At 52.3% G+C, this 19,413-nt stretch overlaps 14 protein-coding genes across 14 annotated transcripts; 7 read left to right on the top strand and 7 right to left on the bottom strand.

The window, feature by feature from the left end:
- Window positions 1–1,019: 1,019 nt before the first annotated feature.
- On the top strand, window positions 1,020–2,175 carry BD324DRAFT_577119 (hypothetical protein; the record flags this gene model as incomplete). The annotated part of the gene is made up of 7 exons (XM_022013240.1): window positions 1,020–1,094; window positions 1,148–1,243; window positions 1,279–1,394; window positions 1,448–1,545; window positions 1,595–1,828; window positions 1,886–2,064; window positions 2,128–2,175. 7 exons carry the CDS (start codon window positions 1,020–1,022, stop codon window positions 2,173–2,175), a joined length of 846 nt encoding a protein of 281 aa, XP_021872723.1.
- A 244-nt stretch (window positions 2,176–2,419) lies between these two features.
- On the bottom strand, window positions 2,420–3,211 carry BD324DRAFT_617592 (mitochondrial import inner membrane translocase subunit TIM9). Its single transcript, XM_022014936.1, has 4 exons — window positions 3,019–3,211; window positions 2,754–2,849; window positions 2,614–2,695; window positions 2,420–2,524 (listed from the first exon to the last, which is right to left on the bottom strand). The coding sequence occupies exons 1-4, from the start codon at window positions 3,082–3,084 to the stop codon at window positions 2,508–2,510; spliced, it is 261 nt and encodes an 86-aa protein (XP_021872722.1). The 5' UTR covers window positions 3,085–3,211; the 3' UTR covers window positions 2,420–2,507.
- Window positions 3,212–3,249: 38 nt separating this feature from the next.
- BD324DRAFT_294561 (hypothetical protein) lies at window positions 3,250–4,116 on the bottom strand. The gene is made up of 2 exons (XM_022012402.1): window positions 3,797–4,116; window positions 3,250–3,732 (listed from the first exon to the last, which is right to left on the bottom strand). Exons 1-2 carry the CDS (start codon window positions 3,888–3,890, stop codon window positions 3,368–3,370), a joined length of 459 nt encoding a protein of 152 aa, XP_021872721.1. The 5' UTR covers window positions 3,891–4,116; the 3' UTR covers window positions 3,250–3,367.
- On the top strand, window positions 3,607–5,081 carry BD324DRAFT_294568 (hypothetical protein). Its single transcript, XM_022012403.1, has 5 exons — window positions 3,607–3,681; window positions 3,749–4,093; window positions 4,154–4,324; window positions 4,402–4,520; window positions 4,577–5,081. Exons 2-5 carry the CDS (start codon window positions 3,889–3,891, stop codon window positions 5,012–5,014), a joined length of 933 nt encoding a protein of 310 aa, XP_021872720.1. The 5' UTR covers window positions 3,607–3,681; window positions 3,749–3,888; the 3' UTR covers window positions 5,015–5,081.
- Window positions 5,082–5,234: 153 nt separating this feature from the next.
- BD324DRAFT_577157 (putative component of the small ribosomal subunit) lies at window positions 5,235–5,849 on the bottom strand (the record flags this gene model as incomplete). Its single annotated transcript, XM_022013243.1, has 4 exons — window positions 5,235–5,297; window positions 5,347–5,435; window positions 5,485–5,635; window positions 5,754–5,849. 4 exons carry the CDS (start codon window positions 5,847–5,849, stop codon window positions 5,235–5,237), a joined length of 399 nt encoding a protein of 132 aa, XP_021872719.1.
- Window positions 5,850–6,363: 514 nt separating this feature from the next.
- BD324DRAFT_577259 (hypothetical protein) lies at window positions 6,364–7,535 on the top strand (the record flags this gene model as incomplete). Its single annotated transcript, XM_022013248.1, has 4 exons — window positions 6,364–6,630; window positions 6,751–6,882; window positions 6,938–7,045; window positions 7,104–7,535. The coding sequence occupies 4 exons, from the start codon at window positions 6,364–6,366 to the stop codon at window positions 7,533–7,535; spliced, it is 939 nt and encodes a 312-aa protein (XP_021872718.1).
- A 170-nt stretch (window positions 7,536–7,705) lies between these two features.
- On the bottom strand, window positions 7,706–9,851 carry BD324DRAFT_641220 (surface antigen-domain-containing protein; the record flags this gene model as incomplete). The annotated part of the gene is made up of 11 exons (XM_022017408.1): window positions 7,706–7,814; window positions 7,862–7,937; window positions 7,986–8,265; window positions 8,310–8,408; window positions 8,446–8,560; window positions 8,613–8,698; window positions 8,738–8,869; window positions 8,922–9,014; window positions 9,056–9,427; window positions 9,481–9,714; window positions 9,747–9,851. 11 exons carry the CDS (start codon window positions 9,849–9,851, stop codon window positions 7,706–7,708), a joined length of 1,701 nt encoding a protein of 566 aa, XP_021872717.1.
- Window positions 9,852–10,101: 250 nt separating this feature from the next.
- BD324DRAFT_648964 (S-adenosyl-L-methionine-dependent methyltransferase) lies at window positions 10,102–11,239 on the top strand (the record flags this gene model as incomplete). The annotated part of the gene is made up of 11 exons (XM_022017910.1): window positions 10,102–10,166; window positions 10,214–10,231; window positions 10,267–10,405; window positions 10,457–10,495; window positions 10,549–10,675; window positions 10,714–10,723; window positions 10,777–10,807; window positions 10,856–10,911; window positions 10,965–11,000; window positions 11,055–11,087; window positions 11,140–11,239. The coding sequence occupies 11 exons, from the start codon at window positions 10,102–10,104 to the stop codon at window positions 11,237–11,239; spliced, it is 654 nt and encodes a 217-aa protein (XP_021872716.1).
- Window positions 11,139–13,272, bottom strand: BD324DRAFT_294093 (putative racemase). Its single transcript, XM_022012400.1, has 9 exons — window positions 13,065–13,272; window positions 12,930–12,985; window positions 12,858–12,877; window positions 12,533–12,802; window positions 12,147–12,478; window positions 11,959–12,092; window positions 11,809–11,907; window positions 11,656–11,758; window positions 11,139–11,602 (listed from the first exon to the last, which is right to left on the bottom strand). The coding sequence occupies exons 1-9, from the start codon at window positions 13,086–13,088 to the stop codon at window positions 11,342–11,344; spliced, it is 1,299 nt and encodes a 432-aa protein (XP_021872715.1). The 5' UTR covers window positions 13,089–13,272; the 3' UTR covers window positions 11,139–11,341.
- Window positions 13,273–13,407: 135 nt separating this feature from the next.
- Window positions 13,408–14,348, top strand: BD324DRAFT_577404 (putative glucose 1-dehydrogenase; the record flags this gene model as incomplete). Its single annotated transcript, XM_022013255.1, has 4 exons — window positions 13,408–13,486; window positions 13,534–13,685; window positions 13,736–14,090; window positions 14,146–14,348. The coding sequence occupies 4 exons, from the start codon at window positions 13,408–13,410 to the stop codon at window positions 14,346–14,348; spliced, it is 789 nt and encodes a 262-aa protein (XP_021872714.1).
- Window positions 14,335–15,672, bottom strand: BD324DRAFT_617543 (hypothetical protein). The gene is made up of 4 exons (XM_022014935.1): window positions 15,436–15,672; window positions 15,098–15,380; window positions 14,665–15,045; window positions 14,335–14,619 (listed from the first exon to the last, which is right to left on the bottom strand). The coding sequence occupies exons 1-4, from the start codon at window positions 15,543–15,545 to the stop codon at window positions 14,404–14,406; spliced, it is 990 nt and encodes a 329-aa protein (XP_021872713.1). The 5' UTR covers window positions 15,546–15,672; the 3' UTR covers window positions 14,335–14,403.
- A 153-nt stretch (window positions 15,673–15,825) lies between these two features.
- On the top strand, window positions 15,826–16,841 carry BD324DRAFT_576921 (nucleolus protein; the record flags this gene model as incomplete). The annotated part of the gene is made up of 4 exons (XM_022013224.1): window positions 15,826–16,162; window positions 16,210–16,226; window positions 16,290–16,488; window positions 16,543–16,841. The coding sequence occupies 4 exons, from the start codon at window positions 15,826–15,828 to the stop codon at window positions 16,839–16,841; spliced, it is 852 nt and encodes a 283-aa protein (XP_021872712.1).
- Window positions 16,842–16,881: 40 nt separating this feature from the next.
- BD324DRAFT_294140 (hypothetical protein) lies at window positions 16,882–18,261 on the bottom strand. The gene has a single exon (XM_022012401.1). It carries the CDS (start codon window positions 18,133–18,135, stop codon window positions 16,921–16,923), a length of 1,215 nt encoding a protein of 404 aa, XP_021872711.1. The 5' UTR covers window positions 18,136–18,261; the 3' UTR covers window positions 16,882–16,920.
- A 323-nt stretch (window positions 18,262–18,584) lies between these two features.
- BD324DRAFT_617538 (hypothetical protein) lies at window positions 18,585–19,412 on the top strand. The gene is made up of 5 exons (XM_022014934.1): window positions 18,585–18,809; window positions 18,856–18,934; window positions 18,985–19,029; window positions 19,082–19,093; window positions 19,145–19,412. The coding sequence occupies exons 1-5, from the start codon at window positions 18,802–18,804 to the stop codon at window positions 19,355–19,357; spliced, it is 357 nt and encodes a 118-aa protein (XP_021872710.1). The 5' UTR covers window positions 18,585–18,801; the 3' UTR covers window positions 19,358–19,412.
- Window position 19,413: the final 1 nt, after the last annotated feature.

Raw genomic sequence — 19,413 nt, 5'->3', positions numbered from 1 at the left:
AAAGGATCAAAGCAAGAAGAACAGGCCATTCTAGCTCACTCGACATCATCATCAGAGTCATCGCCTGTCGCTGTGGAGAATACACGGGAAACCAGTCAAAAACGTCGTGAGTTACACTGCTGAACCGCCACGGAATCTCCCCACCCCCCCTTCCCTATCCCCCTCCACACCACCCTGACCTTTACATATCCCACCCATTCAATCCGATTCATTCCAAAATCTCAAACTGCATTTGTCTGTCCATCCCACTCCGCCTTGCCAACGACTGAACACACGACATCAAAACCTATTCCGACCGACCTCCGCCTCTCCTCTCCTCCTCCCGACATCTCGGAATATCTCAATAACCCTTTCACTCCGGCTCGCTCGCGTGCCTCTCGCACTGGACATCTCTCGGGCGTGTCTGTCCTGCCCGTCATCCTGCCGTCCTACATCTTGATTCTTGGGCCTACCTTGCCTATCCACTGCCCCGTCGCCCCGCCCCGCCCTGCCCCGCCCCCGCCTCATTCACAACTCCCGTGTAGTCGTCGTGGAGGCAATTGACAGAGACTGATCTTTGAAAACCTCCTCAACCTTGATACATTGCCCTCGATACTCTTCGTGATGTCTTCAGCCACTGCCACCGCCCCCTCAGCTAAACGACCTGCATCTCCTTCGCCCCCTGAATCGACCAAGCAATCGTCAGCAAAACGAGCTCGAGACGATAAATCAGAAGCGTCCGCAACAGGAAACGGTCAAGCTGGTACAAAGGAAGCCCAGGGGACCGCCACCACTACCACCACCACCTCCAATTCTCCCACCAACGCCGCCTCCTCTAACGGAAGGAAGATGGACGATGTTGCCATGGACGCGTGAGTGGATTTGAGATCTAGGTTAATATCTCACTCACGCTCATATCCAGTAATGATGCGGGGCCATCGACCGCCACAACGAACAACTCGACCGGCTCCCTCTCCACCCCTTCCTCCGTCCCTCAAGCTCCCGTCCAGGCTGCCGAGCCTCCATCGTCCCAAATTTCCATGAGAAGTCTGATCGTCACACAAGATGCCAGTATCATTATCGGTCGGGGGGGATCACATGTCAATGAGATCAGAGTAAGCGCGGGCGTGGGTTCCTCAAGATATGTGCTGAGCCCTTTTCTATTTAGGAGAAATCTGGTGCCCGAGTGACTGTGTCGGAATCCATCCCCGGAAATCCTGAACGAATTCTCAACGTATCAGGTGCCTTGGACGCCGTAGCCAAGGTGAGCGAGATCCAATACAATGGCTGACCATATAGGCATTTGGTCTCATCGTTCGACGTATCAACGATGAACCATTCGACGTCGCATCTGTTCCCGGCTCTCGAGCCGTCACCATCAAATTCATCATTCCGAATTCTCGCATGGGCAGCGTGTGAGTGAAATACATTTCATATGGTTTCATATCGCTGACGGCTGCCCCTTTAGCATCGGCAAAGGTGGCTCCAAGATCAAGGAGATCCAGGAGGCCAGCGGCGCGCGATTAAATGCTAGCGAGGCCATGCTCCCTGGATCCACTGAGGCGAGTCTAAACAGTCGTGACAGAGCCATGTGGCTGACAGAGTCCTCAGCGAGTCCTTTCCGTCTCTGGCGTTGCCGATGCAGTCCACATCGCCGTCTATTACATTGGAACCATCCTTCTCGAATACCAGGAGCGGAATCCGGGTACCACTACTGGATCTTATCGTCAACCTGGATCAAGAGGCGGACCCTCCATGCAGCCTTCAGCTGCTCCATCATATGGTGGAGCCACTGCTCCTGGTGCACAAACTCAACAAATCTTCATCCCCAACGCTCTCGTCGGCGCAAGTGAGTCGACTTGACTCTGTCGGATGTTTGAGTTTCAAGTATTGACGCTCTTTGTAGTCATCGGTAAAGGCGGTGCCAAAATCAACGAGATTCGATCCCAATCCCAATGCCAAATCAGAGTCACTGAGCCTGGTACCCCTGCCAACCCCGGCCAAACCCCCAATCCCGAAGAAAGACTGGTGACGATCACCGGTCAACCCAACAATATCAACATTGCCGTCCAGCTACTGTTCGCTGTGAGTTAGAACATCGTGGCAACATCGTGACATGTAGATCTGATGGCTGATGATCTCTGACAGCGTCTGGAAACTGAGAAGGCAAAATTGCAACAAACCGGTCCCATGTAGATGGACTAGAGATCAGTAGAGAAGCAGGCAGCAAGAGGTGTCACAGCCACGGCAGCCTTGAAGGCCGATATCTTGATGTGTCTGCGGGAGATGAGGGGAGAAGTGAAGAGACCCGTGACGCAAATTGTGAAAGTACAACAACCAGTATGCAAAGGAGGAGTCACTCCGGGCTTCGTTGGGTTCCTGATTGATGACCATCTAGAAGATCAGATTTCGCAGTCTTCCTTTGTAACTCAAGTGAGCGATGGAAGTATTACATTGCGGGCATAAAGTCGAGATGCTAAGGCAATCTCATGATTCCTGCTACCTTGTTCTCCGGTGGGCTTTGGCACCTACTTGCCTGCTTGTTCTATAGGAGCCGAACTGTCAGCTGATTTCATCGATACTTGCGAATCGTCTGGCCGGCTTCCAAAAGATCGAGTACACCTGATCACTCACCCGCATTGTGCTCTGCGAATCTCGTACCGACTCGCTCGGAATGCTTTAAGAATTTGTCGGTACAGTTTTGCACGCAGGTCGTCTTGTTACGTCGACGGTCAACATGATATTGTGGTGATTACCGACAGAGCCTAGCTCACCTCGTTCGATGTCAAAGCTTTACTCGTAAAGTCTTGAGCGCACGCATTGAAACATCTCTCGACCATCCCAGAGTAGAGTTTCATAAAGTCTGCCATCTGGTACGAAAACGATCAGCACATTGGCCTGATAGACGACGATCATCTTTGACTGATGGTCATGCGACAGCGTCGATATCCGGCAGATGGATCGGTTGAGGTAGGACTCGCTTGCCATCGCTCTGGGGAAAGACATGACTCGCCCTGCCGCCGAGAGCTATGAACCCACCTGCTTACGTTCAATGACCTTGGTCATATGCGCTTGTTCGGCGCCGTTGAACTGAGAGAAGTCCATAGTGAGGGAAGGTCGTCAATGATGGGACTAGGGAGATACAAAATGTGCTGCGTTGTCTTGTTCGCTCTCCCCGTTGGAATGTAGGTCACAACTGTCAGGTAGAGAGAGATAGAAGTGTTACTATACAGATCGAACAGAGTTCCATGCAAAAAAGACGGACTCAAAATTGAAATGCCGAAGCATCTCCTCGTGCCTTGTGAGGTGGGCCACCAATGGCATCTCTGGCATACTCACACCGCTCCGTTCACGATTGGGAACGAAGATCCGGTGGAGACTCCCTCATTTATCCCTCAATCGTCTGACTGACATGTCCCGCGTTGCGTCTCGCTCGAGGCGCGGTCATGTCATCACGTCTGAGTCCCCCAAGCCTGTTCCCCATGACGAAGAAGACGATGATGCCGAGGGCGAAGAGGTGGATGACGTAGAGGACGATGAGGACGAAGAGGAGGGCGAGGAAGACGGGGAAGATGAAGATGAAGCCGAAGACATGGAGGTAGACGGTGCTGATGAGGACGCGGAGGGGGAGGAGGATGAGGAGCTCGACGAAGATGCAGAAGGCGAAGAGGAGGAGGAAGAGGAGGTGATCTCTCAACGTGAGTGGGTCGGATTCGGATCGCTTGACTTGCTCCTGATTCCAACGCACTGATACTTTTTCCTTTCTCAGCTTCGAGTGATGATGATGGCGAGGACGAGCTAGACGAAGAAGACGCACCCGAAGTCTTACCAAAAGCCACGACCTCTCGGACAGCCGCGAAACAAGCCAGAGCACAGGCGACCGCTTCCACCAGCAAAACAGGTACCAGCATGAGTGGTGATTCCACCACTGCGTCGTCCACACGAGTAGCTCAGAGTTCCCCTAGCGCTGCCCTCAAGATCAAGTTTAGCGTCAAAGGGAAAGGTCTTCCTTCGTCTGTCGACCTCGGTGGATCAGGGACAAAGCGACCTTCAAGAGCTGCAGCTAGGAAAAGTTCAAAACGGACAAAGATGGTCGCGATGGATGTTGATCTGGGTGAGTGCGATCGCATATCCAGGGTGCTGTCGGCCTGAGTGCTAGCTGATACATTTGCAGGGAGCGACGAAGACGAACTTGACGTCATGGAAGAAGGAGATGACCCGACGGACGAGCTGGATTCAGGCCAGAACTCCGCTCAGAGGTCTACGAGTCCTTCCAAGATGACAGCAAGACAAAGGGCTAGAGGCAACAAGGATCTGCAGGAGACATTGCTAGAGTTGCCGCATGGTGAGATTTACCGCTCGATACATCTCAGTCTCACTGGCCCATTTCGTTTCGCTGACGACGCAACCCTGAATCTTCAGGCAATGAAGGCTCCAGTAAAAAGCAGCTCATATTGACGGAAGCAGAGAGGATACAAAGGCGTGAAGAGGTTGCCAGGCGGAGGAAGCGACAGACGGAGCAAAAGCTGCAGGATGAGCAGGTGAGAAAGTGCAAGGGAGATGTCAAATATGAGGAGACGCTCAACTTGGGGTATAGGACCAAACGATCAATCGACTACTTCGTGCTCAGACTGGCAGATCAAGAGCTAAGCTCGACGTCCCCTCGCCAGGTGAAGAAGGTGGAACGGGAGGAGGCGGATCAGGAGTCGGTGGCTCTCGCTACCCTTCACCATCAAGACGGACGACTACTGCGGCCCCACTGGAGAATATGATCAGGTGGATCAGCTCAATACAAGATGACAATGTCGTTCTGAGAGTTGCTGCGCCAGCAGGGAAAGAGGATTGGATCGCGGTCAGTGATGCGACACTCGCCGAAGATTCGACAGACACCAAACCGGTGCTTCGGCGCGATGCGCGAGGAACGTGTGGAGTAGATGGGTGTGATGCTGAGCGCAAATATAGAAGTGTAAAAAAGTTTGAAACAGGCGGCTGTAGTATGGAGCATCTTAGAGCCGTAGAGGCGGGGCTGGCTTAGGTATCTAGAACGCATGACGACGATGTGACGATCTAATGTGTGAATGAGGCGCAAGCTCGAGGCCGCACGGGCGACCGGTGTGCCGATCCTTGGATGTCACAAGTCCTCATTCAAGGATGTAGAGGTTTTCCCGTTCATGCCAAGAGGCCCACTCCAACTGCCACGGCCGATTCTGAGAACCCGTGCATGCTACACTCGTAACCTCTGCTCAACTACACGATTATGCCTTTTGTCCTTCGGCAGTCTTGGTAGCCATAGCAGCGGCGACAGCGGGGTTGATACGCTGAAAGTGATGTCAGCTGCTATATCACAATGCGAATAAGGTAGCTCACCTTGCCGTCTCTGAAGACAGCACGAGGAGGGGGAGCACGGTTCTTTCGAGAGTTGATAGCGCCCTTCTTGCCGGATCGAACACGGACGACTATATCGGTATAAGCTTGCAGGACAAGAAAAATGAATGACGAGCTCACTCTTGGCGTGGATGGCACATGAGACGCAGTAGGCGAGACGGATGTAAAGTTTTGGCAGAGCGTACTCCTGGTACACTGAAGCGTCGGAAAGATCTCGAACAGCAGCGGCCTCGACCATGTTCTTCACAGAGTATCGCTTAATGGCCTTGTCCTAAGAGCGCAGGCGTCAGGACGAGGCTCGCAATGGCAGACGAGGCCACAGGAATGGAAAGTGACGTGCGTGACACTCTCATTCCCATGTACTGCATCTCGGAGCCAAGACTGCTCACCTTGGGCACACATCGCGAGCAGTTGGAACATCGCACAAACTTGACGTGTCCTCTTCCCTTCTTGTTTCGTCCACCTCCCCTTCTCTTTTTAGTCATGTTGCAGTGACTGCAATGTAAAATGTCAGCGCGTATGTCCCAAGATGAGGGTGGATAAGCCTTGATGCGTCGACGGAAGAGAGCGAGGAATGTGGTGTCTGCTCAGAGCATCCACGCTGTGTCCACTGGATGGAAAGTAGGAATAACTGAGCACACTCACAAGGTCTTTAGAGTTGAAGTGAGCCAACTGTAAAGACAGTGAAGAGCCTCTGTACGTCGTTGAACCTGGGAGCACTATGAAGGGATCCCGGAGGCGGAGGATGGGCCGGAGATACAGTCTGGATGAGATGGTGTGGCACTCTGTCATCGGCGATAAACTCTCTCTCGGACCAATCAGGCTCCTTAACGCCGACATAGCCATGGAAAATACTTCCGTCAGATCATGGGGTTTTCGGCGAGCTCCGACGGAACGCTCGGCATAATGTCACCTTTGACCGGGATCTTTGAAGCAACGCCCCGATCGCGTTTCCAAGCTATCAAAACCACTCGACTTGCCTCCTATCCTCACGATACCATGGCACCGAAACTCAATGCTGTCAGAGAAGCAGCACTCGCAGCGGCAGAAGCGAGACTGAAAGGTCCGTCAACTAGTCAAGCGACGAACGATGCGTCGAGCTCTGGTTCAGGCCCAGGTCTAATGACTCAACCCTCGACTTCTCGGCCTTCATGGACAAAGCCTAGCGAGAAGCAGGACCTGGAGACGAGACGAAATTTCGCAAGGCTGTTGGATAGAGGTATTGTCAGGGATAACGGATACAAGCAGAGTGCAGAAGCTGTGGAGGTGAGATGGTAGAACCCGTCCATTGTTTGGGTCCATCTGGCTGACGAACGGCTGCTATCCTCCCTTGGCACACTTTTGACCACTTATTTCGACTTATATTTGTGCACGCGATCCCTAAAGACCCTTATCAAGATCTGCATGAACATCCTTGAGAACCCTGACGAAGTCAAATACCGAGATATTCGAGCTACCAATTCGCTGCTCCAAAACAAGGTGTTGGAAGTGAAGGGTGGGCATGAATATCTCATCGCAGTACGTACGAGCTGTTGACTAGAGAATCCATCCTGATATGACTCGCTCCCATCAGCTTGGCTTTCGTATCGTGACCCGAGAATTTGTCAAGCATTACGTGCTGCAGACATCTCTCGCTCGGATGCACGAACTGGAAATCGGAGCAGAGGTGTTGAAAACGCACGTAGGTTTCTGCTGAACAAAGAGTCATGAGCTCCCACTCACCTTGCCCATCTCATCAGCTGGCCAACCTTCAAGCGCGAGCAGCTTCAGAAGCAGCTTCCAAGGTGAATCATCAGTCTGCCGAATCAGCTCGCAAAGCTCGTGCTTTGGCGGAGTACGAGGAGGACAGAGATGCAGTCAAGAACCGTGCAGAGCGGGAAAGGTTGAATAGGCTGTACAGAGAACAAGCAGCAAGGGAGAAAGCTGAACAGGAGGCAGAGAGGGAGGAGGAAGAGAGGGAACGAGAAGAAGAGATGGACTTGCAGGCGCAAGAGGTGAACGAAGATTCGACAGGTCCTGGTGGCAGTACGGCGACCGGCCTCACGTCAGGGGAAGCGGAGACCGATCATCTTGTGCATGACAATCCGGACGACACCATGGATGATGATGAGGAAGCAGAGCATGGCACGTATTCTGCATTTCCTGCTGGTGGCAAGCGGTTGGGCGAATGAGTCAAGTGACACGCAGACTCAGCTGTATTGTTGTAGCATATTATACGATTGTTTGTACATAATTCTATGATGATCTACGCTATCCAATGTCTACCGCAGACTCTACGTCTTGCGAGACTTGCGACACATGATGCATGATGATTTGAGATGCTGGGTTCGACTGCCTCAGTCTACAGGAATTCGATGCCTACTCCGACGCCGAAACCACGCGCTGTCCTTTCACCCTTCCGACCGATGAGTGGCATTGAAAAGTTGACTTCTACACGAATCGGATCAAGCCTGACATCATCAGCTACGCGCAACCAGAACGAATCGCAGAGTCTCACCTATACATCAGGCCGAGGCCTACAGACACATTGGGATTCCTGTACATTCTCATCATGTTATCTCCAAATGTCCGATCTGAGCGCACGCATCAGTCACACATCCAAAGCCATTACGAGCACTGACCTCTGTCGTATCCCACGACTTTCCCAACGTTCAAAGAACCGTGACCCCTCACTGGCCAGTATCCTTTCCCTGGCCAGATCGGAGCAAAGACACTCAATCCCCCACCCCATGATAATTCACCACCTAATGAATCTGGACCGTCGCGTAATCCCATGCCGCCAACTCTCCATCCTCGAAGAGAATTGGGACCACCGAGGAACAACCGATCAGGGAGTTCTGTTGGCCGGGACCGGGGACCCAAGGGATAGAGGATAGATGTGAGTGAGCTTAGAGAATAGGTCTAGTGACACGTCAGAAAGCATCTCCTAATCTTATCTGACTTACAATATTTGAGCCTTCGAAGAGAGCCCTAGAGAATTGGGATTGTGATAGTGATTTGAAGAAACGGACCGAGGAAGAAGATCCAGGGAGACCAGCGTATTCCTCGATGGTTAGAGAAGACCGCAGTAGGCGGACCTACATGAGTGATTTTGAGCAGTCGTCCCGACGTGCCCAACCAGGGGTCATCCCTGGTGTCCGAAGTAAAGGTATGCGATAGTGAAGACTTTGTCGATTCCCTCGCCAATTGACGAACTCTATGAGATGGCGATCAGGCCAGAAATTTGAGCTGGGCGATGCCAGACTCACGAGATGGAAGCCTCGGGACTGAGATGATTGATATCCCTTTTGATATACTCGTAGGTGAGATCATGAAGGCCATACGGCTCGATGGCCTGATCCGTCTTCAGCGCAATCCTCGTATTAGCACTCACACTGAGCTTTGCTCGACCTCCAGAAGCTTGTTCACGATGTGAGGCAAACGCAGAATTGTCCCTGTCAAATGAAAAGGCTGAGAGCGCAAACGAGAGTAATGGCGAGGCAAACAGGGGTGTGGTTAAGGATGCCTGAAGCCCGCTCAGATGCCCGGTTACGAGAGGCTTGCAGCTGAAAACTCACCTGGTAAGCCGACTTGGTCTTCGTGCCTATAGAGGCTTGACCTTCCAAAGTTTCTCCGCCTCCAAGTGCGTTTCGCAGCCTAGCTGTAATGTTCTGCGGTCCCGTTATCAAACAGCTAGATGAACAGTACTTACCCCTCCTCCTTCGCCTCCACCAACTTCGGTCCCAGCTTTCAAGAACAACCTGCTCCTCTCTCTTAGACTCAGAACCAGCTCGACCTCATCATCGTCTCCACCTCTACGATTTTCCAGCCTCACCCCGCTCTTTTCCATATCGAAAACACCAAACTTGTCAATGTGTTGCATCATTGCTCGAGTTGTCAATAACACTTCGTGCAAGGTGCGGGGCGGAGGAGGAGCGACATGAAGCCATGGAGGGAGATGCGGTGATGGAGGGGCGAGAAAAGGGCTGATGAGAGAAGCGAGAAAGTTTGTTCGTGTAGTTGGAGGAGGAGGGACAAGTCTGATGGAAGTGAGACGGAGCGGGCGGTCCATGTTGCCAGATACCTGAACCGACAATCAGCATGAGGGCGGATGGATGCAAATGACATGCCACTCACCACATCCCCTAATCTCCTCTGCGCATTCTCATACTCTCCCCTCAGCCTCCTCTGGAACTCCTCCTCTTGCAAACGCTGAATCCTCTCAGCGTCTTGAGTCTGGTCAACCGCATGCGTAGGGGCACTCGGCCCAGCGGAATCGTTTCCATGTGATCCAGGTGGAGGACCATATAGCCCAGCAAGAATCGTGCTTGCTAATGGAGGCTGTAAAGGCGGAGGGACCACGGGGTTCTCCTATACGACATCAGTCCGTCAGAAAAGGTTGCCGTGCTGCCAAAAAGTTCGGATTGGGACCTCACCCTTAAACCGAAATCCACATCGACTTCTGCAATCTCCACTTTACGAGGTCCATCCTCACCGTTCGGATCCATCCTAAGGGTCCTGACGAGCGCTAACGCCGGCCTTGAAAACCTGGATGAGGGAAGATGCCGGAAGATGGACAGTATCGAATCGGTGCTCTAATGAACTGGATTTTGCTAGCTGAAAAACTCGTGGTGGAGGTAGTCCATTTCTAAACATTTTCAAGATTGGGCATTGGGCAATCTTGACGTTGGTCGTTCAACGTTGAGTCTCAGAGCTGGCGCAAGTATCAGAGTGGTTAGGGTATCTCGGGTTCCAAAGATGCCTTCCAAGGCCGAAGAGAATCTGCCCGCGACGAACGAGGGATACGGGACAAGGGAGTATTGGTGAGTTTCAAATCACTAGATACATTTCGTTGATCGTTATTACCAAGGGAGCAACGATATACCAAGTATGTCAGCCGCACGACTCAGCTTATAGGAACAGCGAAGCGCCCGACACCACTTTTGACTGGTTCTTGACACCATCCTACTTGATCCCTATCATACGAGAGCAGACACAAGACATAGGCACGAGTGCGAGGGTGTTGATGTTGGGTTGCGGCAACTCGGCACTCTCAGAAGCTGTGAGTGGGCAGCTACGGACTGGGAAGCCCGACAGGCTGATCTATGGCCAGATGTACGAAGCGGGCTGGAAGAACATTGTCAACATCGATGTAAGCGGTCTCACCAGCTGCATTGCAACTCGTGCCTAACTTGATCATCTCAGTATTCTGAAAAAGTCATACAACAGATGTCAGAGCGACACGCAGACAAGCCTGAGATGAGATGGCAGGTAATGGATGTTTTGGATCTACAGTTTGAGAAGGAGTCCTTTGACTTGATAATAGATAAAGGTGTGGACACCTTGTGAACGTGTACTGATAACTTTCAGGAACTATGGAGTGAGACTCGCTGAGTCGACCGTTTCCTCGCATAGACACTGACACTGATGCAGTGCCATGTTAACCACTAAGGGTGATCCATGGGTTTGTCGAATCGATTTTTCTGCGCAAAAGATGCTGAATCGATCGCAGAACCCGCCCGAGAAGGATGTCATTGCGTGCACCAAAGAAGTCAGCGAAGCACTGAGGTGGGTATTGTCCCTCGACCGCATGCAGAGTGAATCCTGACATTCTGAATCAGGGTCCTGAAGAAGAGCACTACATCTAAATTCATGTAGTGAGTGCTGTCAGACTTTGATGACCTGCTCCCAATGCTGAGCGCTCGGCCCAGCTTCACTTTTGGTCAACCTCACTTTCGGAGAAGGTCAGTTCGGCAGGTGATCGATCGCTTTCGAGCGCTGACGGTTTCTCCAAAGATATTTGGAGGGCCGAGAAGGGTCCAACCTGACAGTGCAGGAGATCGGACCACCAGAAGGATTTGCCTATCACATGTTTATCCTAAGTTGTGGTGACTAATGGACAGCATGACCTTATCGTTGCCCGCAGACTGCATTGCACTACAAATTTAGCTACTTTCTCGCCGAACAAGAATCGGTCTAAGGCCTGGATCACGGAACATCAATGGGTCAATTCCTCGACCGTAGCTGGCTGCGCTCCATTTGGCAGCTTCTTTTCACTCTTGAGCTCCTCGTCCGCAGCGCCGATACCTCTCGCAGGTAAGAAAAAGGAAGAGTATGGTACAAGTTCGGCGTGAGGGTTGAGCTCGAGGCCGAACCCAGGCTCGTCAGTCAAGTCCACACGACCATTGTGAGGAAGGACCTCATTTGTGAACAGATTTCCAAACGACGGAGCTATCGACTCTCCATCTGCAGAATTGGCCTGATTCGGACCATGAGCTCCTGGACGCTCGACTTGATCCAGGATCTGCTCACAATGTACTCGCAGAAATCGCTGTTGGGGAAAGACATGATGGCGTGGAACGAATATGGTCCAGAGCCGTGGGGGACGACAGGAATGTCGTAAGCCGCGGCCATGCTATCAACAGTGTCAGCCGTAGAACTGCAGCACGATCTTCAGCGGCTCACCTCGCAACCTTGATCAACTCTGTCAGTCCTCCAAGCCACATAACATCAGGTTGGAGGATATCGATCGCCCGGTTCTCAATAAGCTTTCGGAATCCATATCTGCGGGATTCAATCAGATTCTGCCTCTCCACTTATACCTTTAGGACTCACTTGGAGTACTCGTGCTCTCCCGTGGTGAACTTGACATGTGGTAAAGCCTCCTTGAGTTTGACATGTCCATCGAAGTCATCGGGGTGGAGGACTTCCTCCCACCAATTGATTTCAACGCCGGCCTTTTCACAAGCCTAAGATACAGCGTTAGACAAAGTTACCCGCGCACGAGTCTTCTTCACACTCACCTTGACGAGTGCAATGGTATATGGCACGTCGAGCGACATGTAACAGTCTACCTGGACGGGGTAGTCCTCGCCCACAGACTCTTTGCATTTCTTCAAGAACTCCACGTTCTTTCTGATCCCTTCATGACCATCAGGAGGACCATGAGGCAGGGGAACCTTGGATCCCCAAAATCCTAGCTTCTTGGCTACGGGCGGCTTGGGTCCAGTAAGGTACAGCGGGATGTCTTTCTTGGTTCGACCACCGATCATCTTATAGACAGGCTCGCCTCGGATCTTGCCGAGGAGGTCCCAGATGGCCAAGTCGACAACACTGAGTGCAGCCAAAGGGAGACCTGTTTCGCGTGCGTGATCAGTTTACTCAGAATGCAAGCTGCGTCAAGACTAACCTTTTCGACCGTAGAACATGGAGGCTCGAAACATTTGATCCCAAATCTTATTGGTGTCTCGAGGGTCTTGACCGATGACGAATCTTTTGAAATGCTCTTCAATCAACCAACATGCAGGCGGTCCTCCGAATCCGGTGGCATATCCGACGGTACCGTCCGTAGCGGTGAGCTTGACAAAAATGGACCCGAGGACACCGATACCCCAGGACGTTCGAGAGTGACGGTACTCCGGGTATTTGTGCATCGGGCAGGAAATATTTCCCGCAACGACTAGGTTGGGGTCAGCTGACACTTAGGTTCCCAGGCACGAGGTGAGTCAACCCACTCCAGTGCTCAGCGGCCTGCCTATGACAGCTCATCAACGAAGGTCTGCGACCGGTCAACATGCCATGCTCACCTGTGATAGTCACCTCCCGAGCCATGAGCGCTCGGGATGAATGTCTCGAGCTTTTCCTGAGGTACGAATCAGCGCGGCGTCCTAAGCAGGACCAAACGCTCCGGCACCACGCATCTCATCCGACCGGCAACTCACGATTGTTGGAAAAGTCTTGCCCATTTTGCTTGATGCACAGTGCGTATGAGTATGGGAGAATGGAGAGTCAGAGAGTCCGAATGGTAGTAGAAGTAGGATGCGAAAGCTGAGAGAATTGGCGTACAAGTCTTACAGGGGTGGTGATGTCGAGGATGCGAAAGACGTTGCTTGTGCTGGACTGTCAATGTACCGAGGGGAAATCGCTCCGGAGAGACGGACCGAGATTGCCCCTTTTTGTCCACGTGGATACGGCAGAAAGTTGCACCGAATGACACCGTGTGCAGGGGTGGATGGATTCTGTTGCTTGAAACGAATCCACTTTGCCAAAGGCGACCAACCGAGCATGTCATTCAATCTACTGCCAGGCAAGACGATTGTCATTACTGGAGCTGCGACTGGTATAGGTCGAGCGACAGCCATAGGTAAGCCCGAATTACAGGGCGGCATTGCGTGCTGAGCACTGCACCAGGCGCCGCGAAGAATGGAGCCAATGTCGTCTTGCACCATCTCGGTAGCCCGACGAGCAAGGAGATGAGTGAGACTGTTTCTCAGCTTGAGACTATAGGAGCCAAGTTCGTCGTGATTGAAGGGGACATCTCCGATCCCGAAGTCTCAAAATTGGTGAGACTTGGGGGTGCACACACACACCCGATGCTCATCTTCGCCTTCAGATTGTCAAGAGGGCAGTGGACACATTTGGTCGTATCGACGCTCTGGTATCCAATGCAGGGATCTGCACATTCCATCCATTCCTCACACTACCCCCGGACCTGTATCTGCGGACACAGAACGTGAATATGAATGGAACCTTTTGGATCTCTCAGGCCGTTGCGAACCAGATGAAGGATCAAGAACCGATAGATGGAGAAAGGGGATGCCTCGTCGGTATAAGCAGTATCAGCGCCATCATGGGAGGTGGCGAGCAATGCCATTACTGTCCGACAAAGGCAGGAATCAAGAGCCTGATGGAGAGTTGTGCGATCGCCCTTGGTCCGTACGGAATAAGGTGTAATTCTATCATGCCTGGTGAGTCTAGAAGTCGGACGAAGTCGGTCTCGTTGAAGCTGATTGATCGTTCCAGGAACGATTGTGACGCCGATGAATGAGGTTCATCTGGAGAATCAGGCCATTCGTTCAGATCAGGAGAGGAGAGTACCGCTGGCTCGCCTTGGACGGCCGGACGACGTTGCCGATGCTGTCCTCTTCATGTGTTCTAGACTGGCAAGATATGTTAATGGGACAGGCCTTCTTGTCGACGGAGGAATGGCAATCAGTTTGCAGTGATGAGGGTGATGCATGCTAGGGACGAGTTCTACGGGACGGAGTAGCAACATGTGTCTCAACCCCGAGGGGTGAACGTTCCCGCTCGTCTTAGGCCAGATCCTGTAGACTCATCGTGAATATCTATTCCATCCAGAGCCATCCACCGTCTCTGTGCGAAATCGCCTGCCAGACTCGGCAAGATCGGGTCGACACGAGCCGTGAGTTCTCGATGCGGCACGGGTAGTGGCGGTCGGCAGGTCCCACCATAACCTCTCACGCGAGTCATGGCGTACTATGAGCTGTCAGCAGGTTGCAGGCCCAATCTTGCAAGACACACCTTTAGCGCAGTTACCTTGGTCGCGATGTCTCTCAACACTTTGGTAGTCAAAATGGCGTTTATCGTTTCCAATACCCTTCCATCTGGATCATCGTAAAACTTGACCAGCGTGACGGGTGTGATGTTCCCTATGCTTCCCTGTAATCGAATCCGTAGTCGCTTCGGGCCAACATCCCCAGGATAAGTGACAAATATGGCAAAGTCGTCTCCTCCTGCAAACTTCTCCGCGACTCCTTGAATCGCCGGAGAGAATGCTGGCATGAGGCACCCTACGCAATTCGGGATGGACGCCAGTCGATCTATGAACTCGGGTGAAAAGCTGATCTTGACATCGCCTGACGGAGCTCGAACGACGAATGGCAGATCTGACCATTCGCTGACCTACGATGAAAATATCAGCATGTTGGGGTCCGAAAGATCTGAGTCCACTCACCTCGGCGAAGTATTCAAAGATATCCTCCAAATCTAGCTCGTCCAGGTACCCCATGGGTACACTTAAGAACGCGTAATCTGCCCCTCCTTTCTTTGCATCCGCCATCTTTTGACTGGTCTCTTGCAGACTCTCACTCGAGCATTCCACGAGTATAATCACGCCTTTGGGCTTCAGGGTCTCACTGGCGATTTCCAGGAATTGACCTCTCTCAACCGCCGACACGTAAGGACCCTCTCCAAAGTATGAGAACAGTGTCACGCCTCTGACTCCGTCGTCTGAAAGTCTTTACAAATGAGACAAGTCAGCGAACGTTCTTAGCTGCTCGTCCGCCCGCCCACCTCTCCAGGTGTCGCCGAAAAGTACCCAGATCTGGCGTCTCATTCCATCGGTCTTTCCAGAAACTCAAAGTCGGCACATATGTGCCCGTCGGAGGAGCCTTGTAGCTCATCGTGCAGATTCACCGGTTGACCTGTAAAGCTCAGCCGTGTTCTGAAGTCGGGGTGGTGATGATGTTAAAAGAGTCAAAGAACCCGAGGACCTAATCTACGACATCCCCGAAGACGGTCGATTTGCCGCTGCGGACGGACAACGGAATTAGGTCACGCCGAGGGTCGATCGAAATGCTGCCCGAAAAGAGAAAAGTCATGCAGTGCTTCTCGTTGAATGGCCTTGCATAGCATCTCAACCGCTACAGGGCCAAGACTGTAGCATCTGGTCCATGTCATGTCATGGCGAACTCCAGAAAGGTCAGGAAACGACCTGTCACCCTGTCGAAAGACACGAAACCTGGTCTACGATCAAATTCTCACAAGGCGACACAACAGACCATTTCAAAATTCCATGTCTTGCTCAAGCGGAAAGCGGCGTTGACAAAGCAGCTGAAAGCGAAGCCCTTATCTGAGAAGAAGGAGGAGGATGTCATTCAGGTCCAATTAGCCCAGGTCGATCGAGAGCTTGACAGCCTCGGCGGTATCGAGGCATATCAAAAGGCTAGCGTCTACGGTCAATCGGTCGAACGCGGAGGAGACAGCGCCAAGGTGCTCATAGAATGGCTCAAGAAGCGGGGTCTCCCTGACAATGTGGCCTCCAGAGCGGCTGCTGTACCCGATCAGACGCCTCACAAATTGAGGTGAAAAGACGATGAGATGCTCTTCCAGAAAGCACCGGCTGACCCCTGAATAGATGTCTGGAGCTCGGCGCTCTCAAACCGGACAATCTCGCATCCTGCGCCTCATGGATCGAGAACCACCCCATCGATCTTCATTCTCTACACCCAGATATTGAGGAGCAAGACTTTTTCAACCGGCCACTCCCCACGACCGACATGGATCATTTCGATATTATCAGCTGCAGTCTAGTCTTGAACTTTGTCGACGATTCAGAACGTCGAGGTGAGCTTCTTGCTCATCCAGATGGATGGACTCATACCTGATCATACTCTACAGGTCAGATGCTGCGACTCATTCACAGGCATCTCGCGTCTCGCGCTTCTTCTTTACTCTTCCTGGTGCTCCCCCTCCCCTGCGTCAAAAACTCTCGATATGTCACATTGGAGTCTTTGCGAAACTTGATGCGATGCGTGGGTTTTGAACAGGTCGAAGAGAGATGGAAAGAGGGTGGTAAAGTAGGATACTGGTTGTACACATGGAGGGACCCCACGGAATCGAATATTGAACGATGGGGCAGGAAACGAGTTCTGGTCGAAGGACCGAAGAGGAACAATTTTGCCATCTTGCTGAAATAGCAATCTACGCGGATGTCAGTCGCAGGTTTCCCGTTGACATCACCTACGAAAGTCCAGCAGACACCAACAGGGGTGGACATCAGGTCTCGAATAAAGGATCCAGCTCCGAATGGTTCCAGCATTCCGCGCTGAGTATGTGTTTGTCGATGCCTCGCAGCTCTGCAGCGTAGGTCCTCAAGTCGAGGAATCGCATCTTGTCGAGCGTCGCGCGGGTCTCTGGAGAATCGCCGTGTTTCGTGATGGCGATCATCCTCACGCGTGCTTCCACGGCAACCTGTATGGCTTCTGAACATCGACCGGAGGCCCCCGGATCGTGCAATGGGTCGATGTCGTCTCCGAGGTACCCGATCCCAACTATGGTGACCTGGTATCCGGGCGGTTCCCTTCTTGGTGCAGCAAACATCAGGCTCAAGAGGTCTTCAAACATAACAGTCTGCAACCTTTGTCTGTCGAGGATTGATGGAGGACCGCCATTCCGTGGACGCCTGAGTCCCGCAATGGAAGGTTCGAAGACGACATCGATTCGTTGCGTAGAGGTCGGAATCTTGCCAAATCGCAGGTGGTCATCAGCACCATAGCCATGGAAAATATCCTCTAGCGCGCATCGTCTTGGGCGGATCACCAGTCTTCTCAGAGCCTGCAGAGTGACCTCAGGTAGCCGAGAGACGTCACAAAATGCTTCGTCGCTATCGTTGACAAACAAGTCCTCGCATATAAGGAGTAGAGTGCGTGGTCGGAAAAATCTGATCCCCGGGCAACGATTCACGTTGCCATTTCTACGGCTGTGGGGGGTGATATCATTGCACCAGTCTCTGCGAGTGCGTGCATATCGGTTTCTCGTGGCGATTTCAAGCTCGAGAATGTCCATGTGTACCAGAGCAGGTGGTAGTTGTAGACGGCAGGCAGAACGGATATTCTTGTGGGTGTGGTGATGCACGTAGAGGTGACGGATATACTGTATGTAGTGGGCTGGAAGCGTGTATCTGGGCGCAGGATTTCGCTTCCTGATCTTGTAATATGTGTCCTGCGTGCCTGCTTTCCAGACGACGTCTTGGTTGACCAGCCAGTGAAGGGATACTTCGCGGTACAACAAGGGAGCGACAAGATCATGAATGGCGTGAGAGACTCTGAGTGAGATTGCGAGTGCCGGTCGTGCTTTCGCGTCGTGAATTGGGTCAAGGAACGAAAATATTCGACGAAGGATGTCCAGAGGAAGAGGTCGACTCGTCTTTGGTGGGGTATCTGGTATCTTGTAGACTCGAGCTCGACGAGCTCTGACTTTCGACTGGAGCATAATGAGCAGCAACAGTAAGGTAGGAGAGCAAAGACCAGGTTAAGTGCGAAGAAAGCTGACGAAATAATGCGAACATGTATCACTCAACGACGTGCACTCAACGGCGTGCACTCAACGGCGTGCACTCAACGACGTGCACTCGACGACCTGTATCACTCAACGACAGGGGCCAACTCACGCGATGAGTGTGGCGGCAGGAAGGGGAGCTCGTCCATGAAAGTCCTGAGGGGTCCCAGATCACCGTCCTTCACTCACACCGTCCAGGACAGCTTGACAGCTATCATGACTCTCTGAGGCTCGGGACAAGAGCTAGGTGATCCACATTTCTTCTGCAGGCAAGGGTCACACATCACACCAGGATGATTCCAAAGGTTGTGCCACCGCAAGGATTTTGATTCCGTTCGTTGATCCCCTTATTGCCGCTCAAGGCATTCGCATTTTGACAGTCTTCTATTGCTCACCAATTGAGGGATCTGGCGATTCCACAGGACATTGTGGAATCTCTACGGCTCGACGAGACGGATCTGGAGCCGGATCGATCAGTCTGCACCATTTCCATCACAGTTTGCGAGGGACCATCGAATCACAAAGAGGCTCATTTACCCCTGATCTCGCAAAAGCTTCGGCATACCGCATCTTGACCTCCACCAGGGGTCTCTCGACACTATGCCCAGGTTGGTCCTACGAGAGACGAGAGTCCACTACTGATCAGTCGAGTAGCACCAGTGACCAAACGCTGGAGAATCAGAACGATGAAGAGTTGAACTCTTTACATGGCAAGATCAAGGCCTTGAGATCGGTCAGTCGAGTCTTGTACGGTCCCAGGTGGAGGGCTGACTGGATCTCCAGGTCACAATAGATATTCTGGACGACTCGAACCGTCAGAATGACCAGGTCAGTCTGATTCGCAATTACGTGCAGGTCTTTCGCTGACGTCCAAATGTAGCTGGATCGAACTGTATGTCCCTCGGGTCTCCCACTTCCAGACCCAATCTGACCAGTCTTCCAGGGCAACACCTTTACGCAATTCACAAACTCCCTCTTCTCCACCTCTCGACATCACTCTCGCTCCATGGCGGCCTCCTCAACAGTCAGACAATACCGTACGATTGCCTACATCGTTGGTGCCGTTGTCCTATTATGGCTCGTCTTAAAGCTTTGGAGTTTCGGTGGAACAAGGTCAGTTCCGCCAGATGGGGTCAATGGGGAATATCGAATATGATCTGGGCTCGATTGCGCTGCGTATCAAGTTGCTGTATATGCATTGTATGACCGACC

The sequence above is a fragment of the Kockovaella imperatae genome, assembly GCF_002102565.1.
Source record: "Kockovaella imperatae strain NRRL Y-17943 chromosome Unknown BD324scaffold_3, whole genome shotgun sequence".
Lineage (NCBI taxonomy): Eukaryota > Fungi > Basidiomycota > Tremellomycetes > Tremellales > Cuniculitremaceae > Kockovaella > Kockovaella imperatae.
The sequence above is the reverse complement of the archived record's forward strand: the minus strand, read 5'-3'. Positions and strand labels throughout refer to the sequence as shown.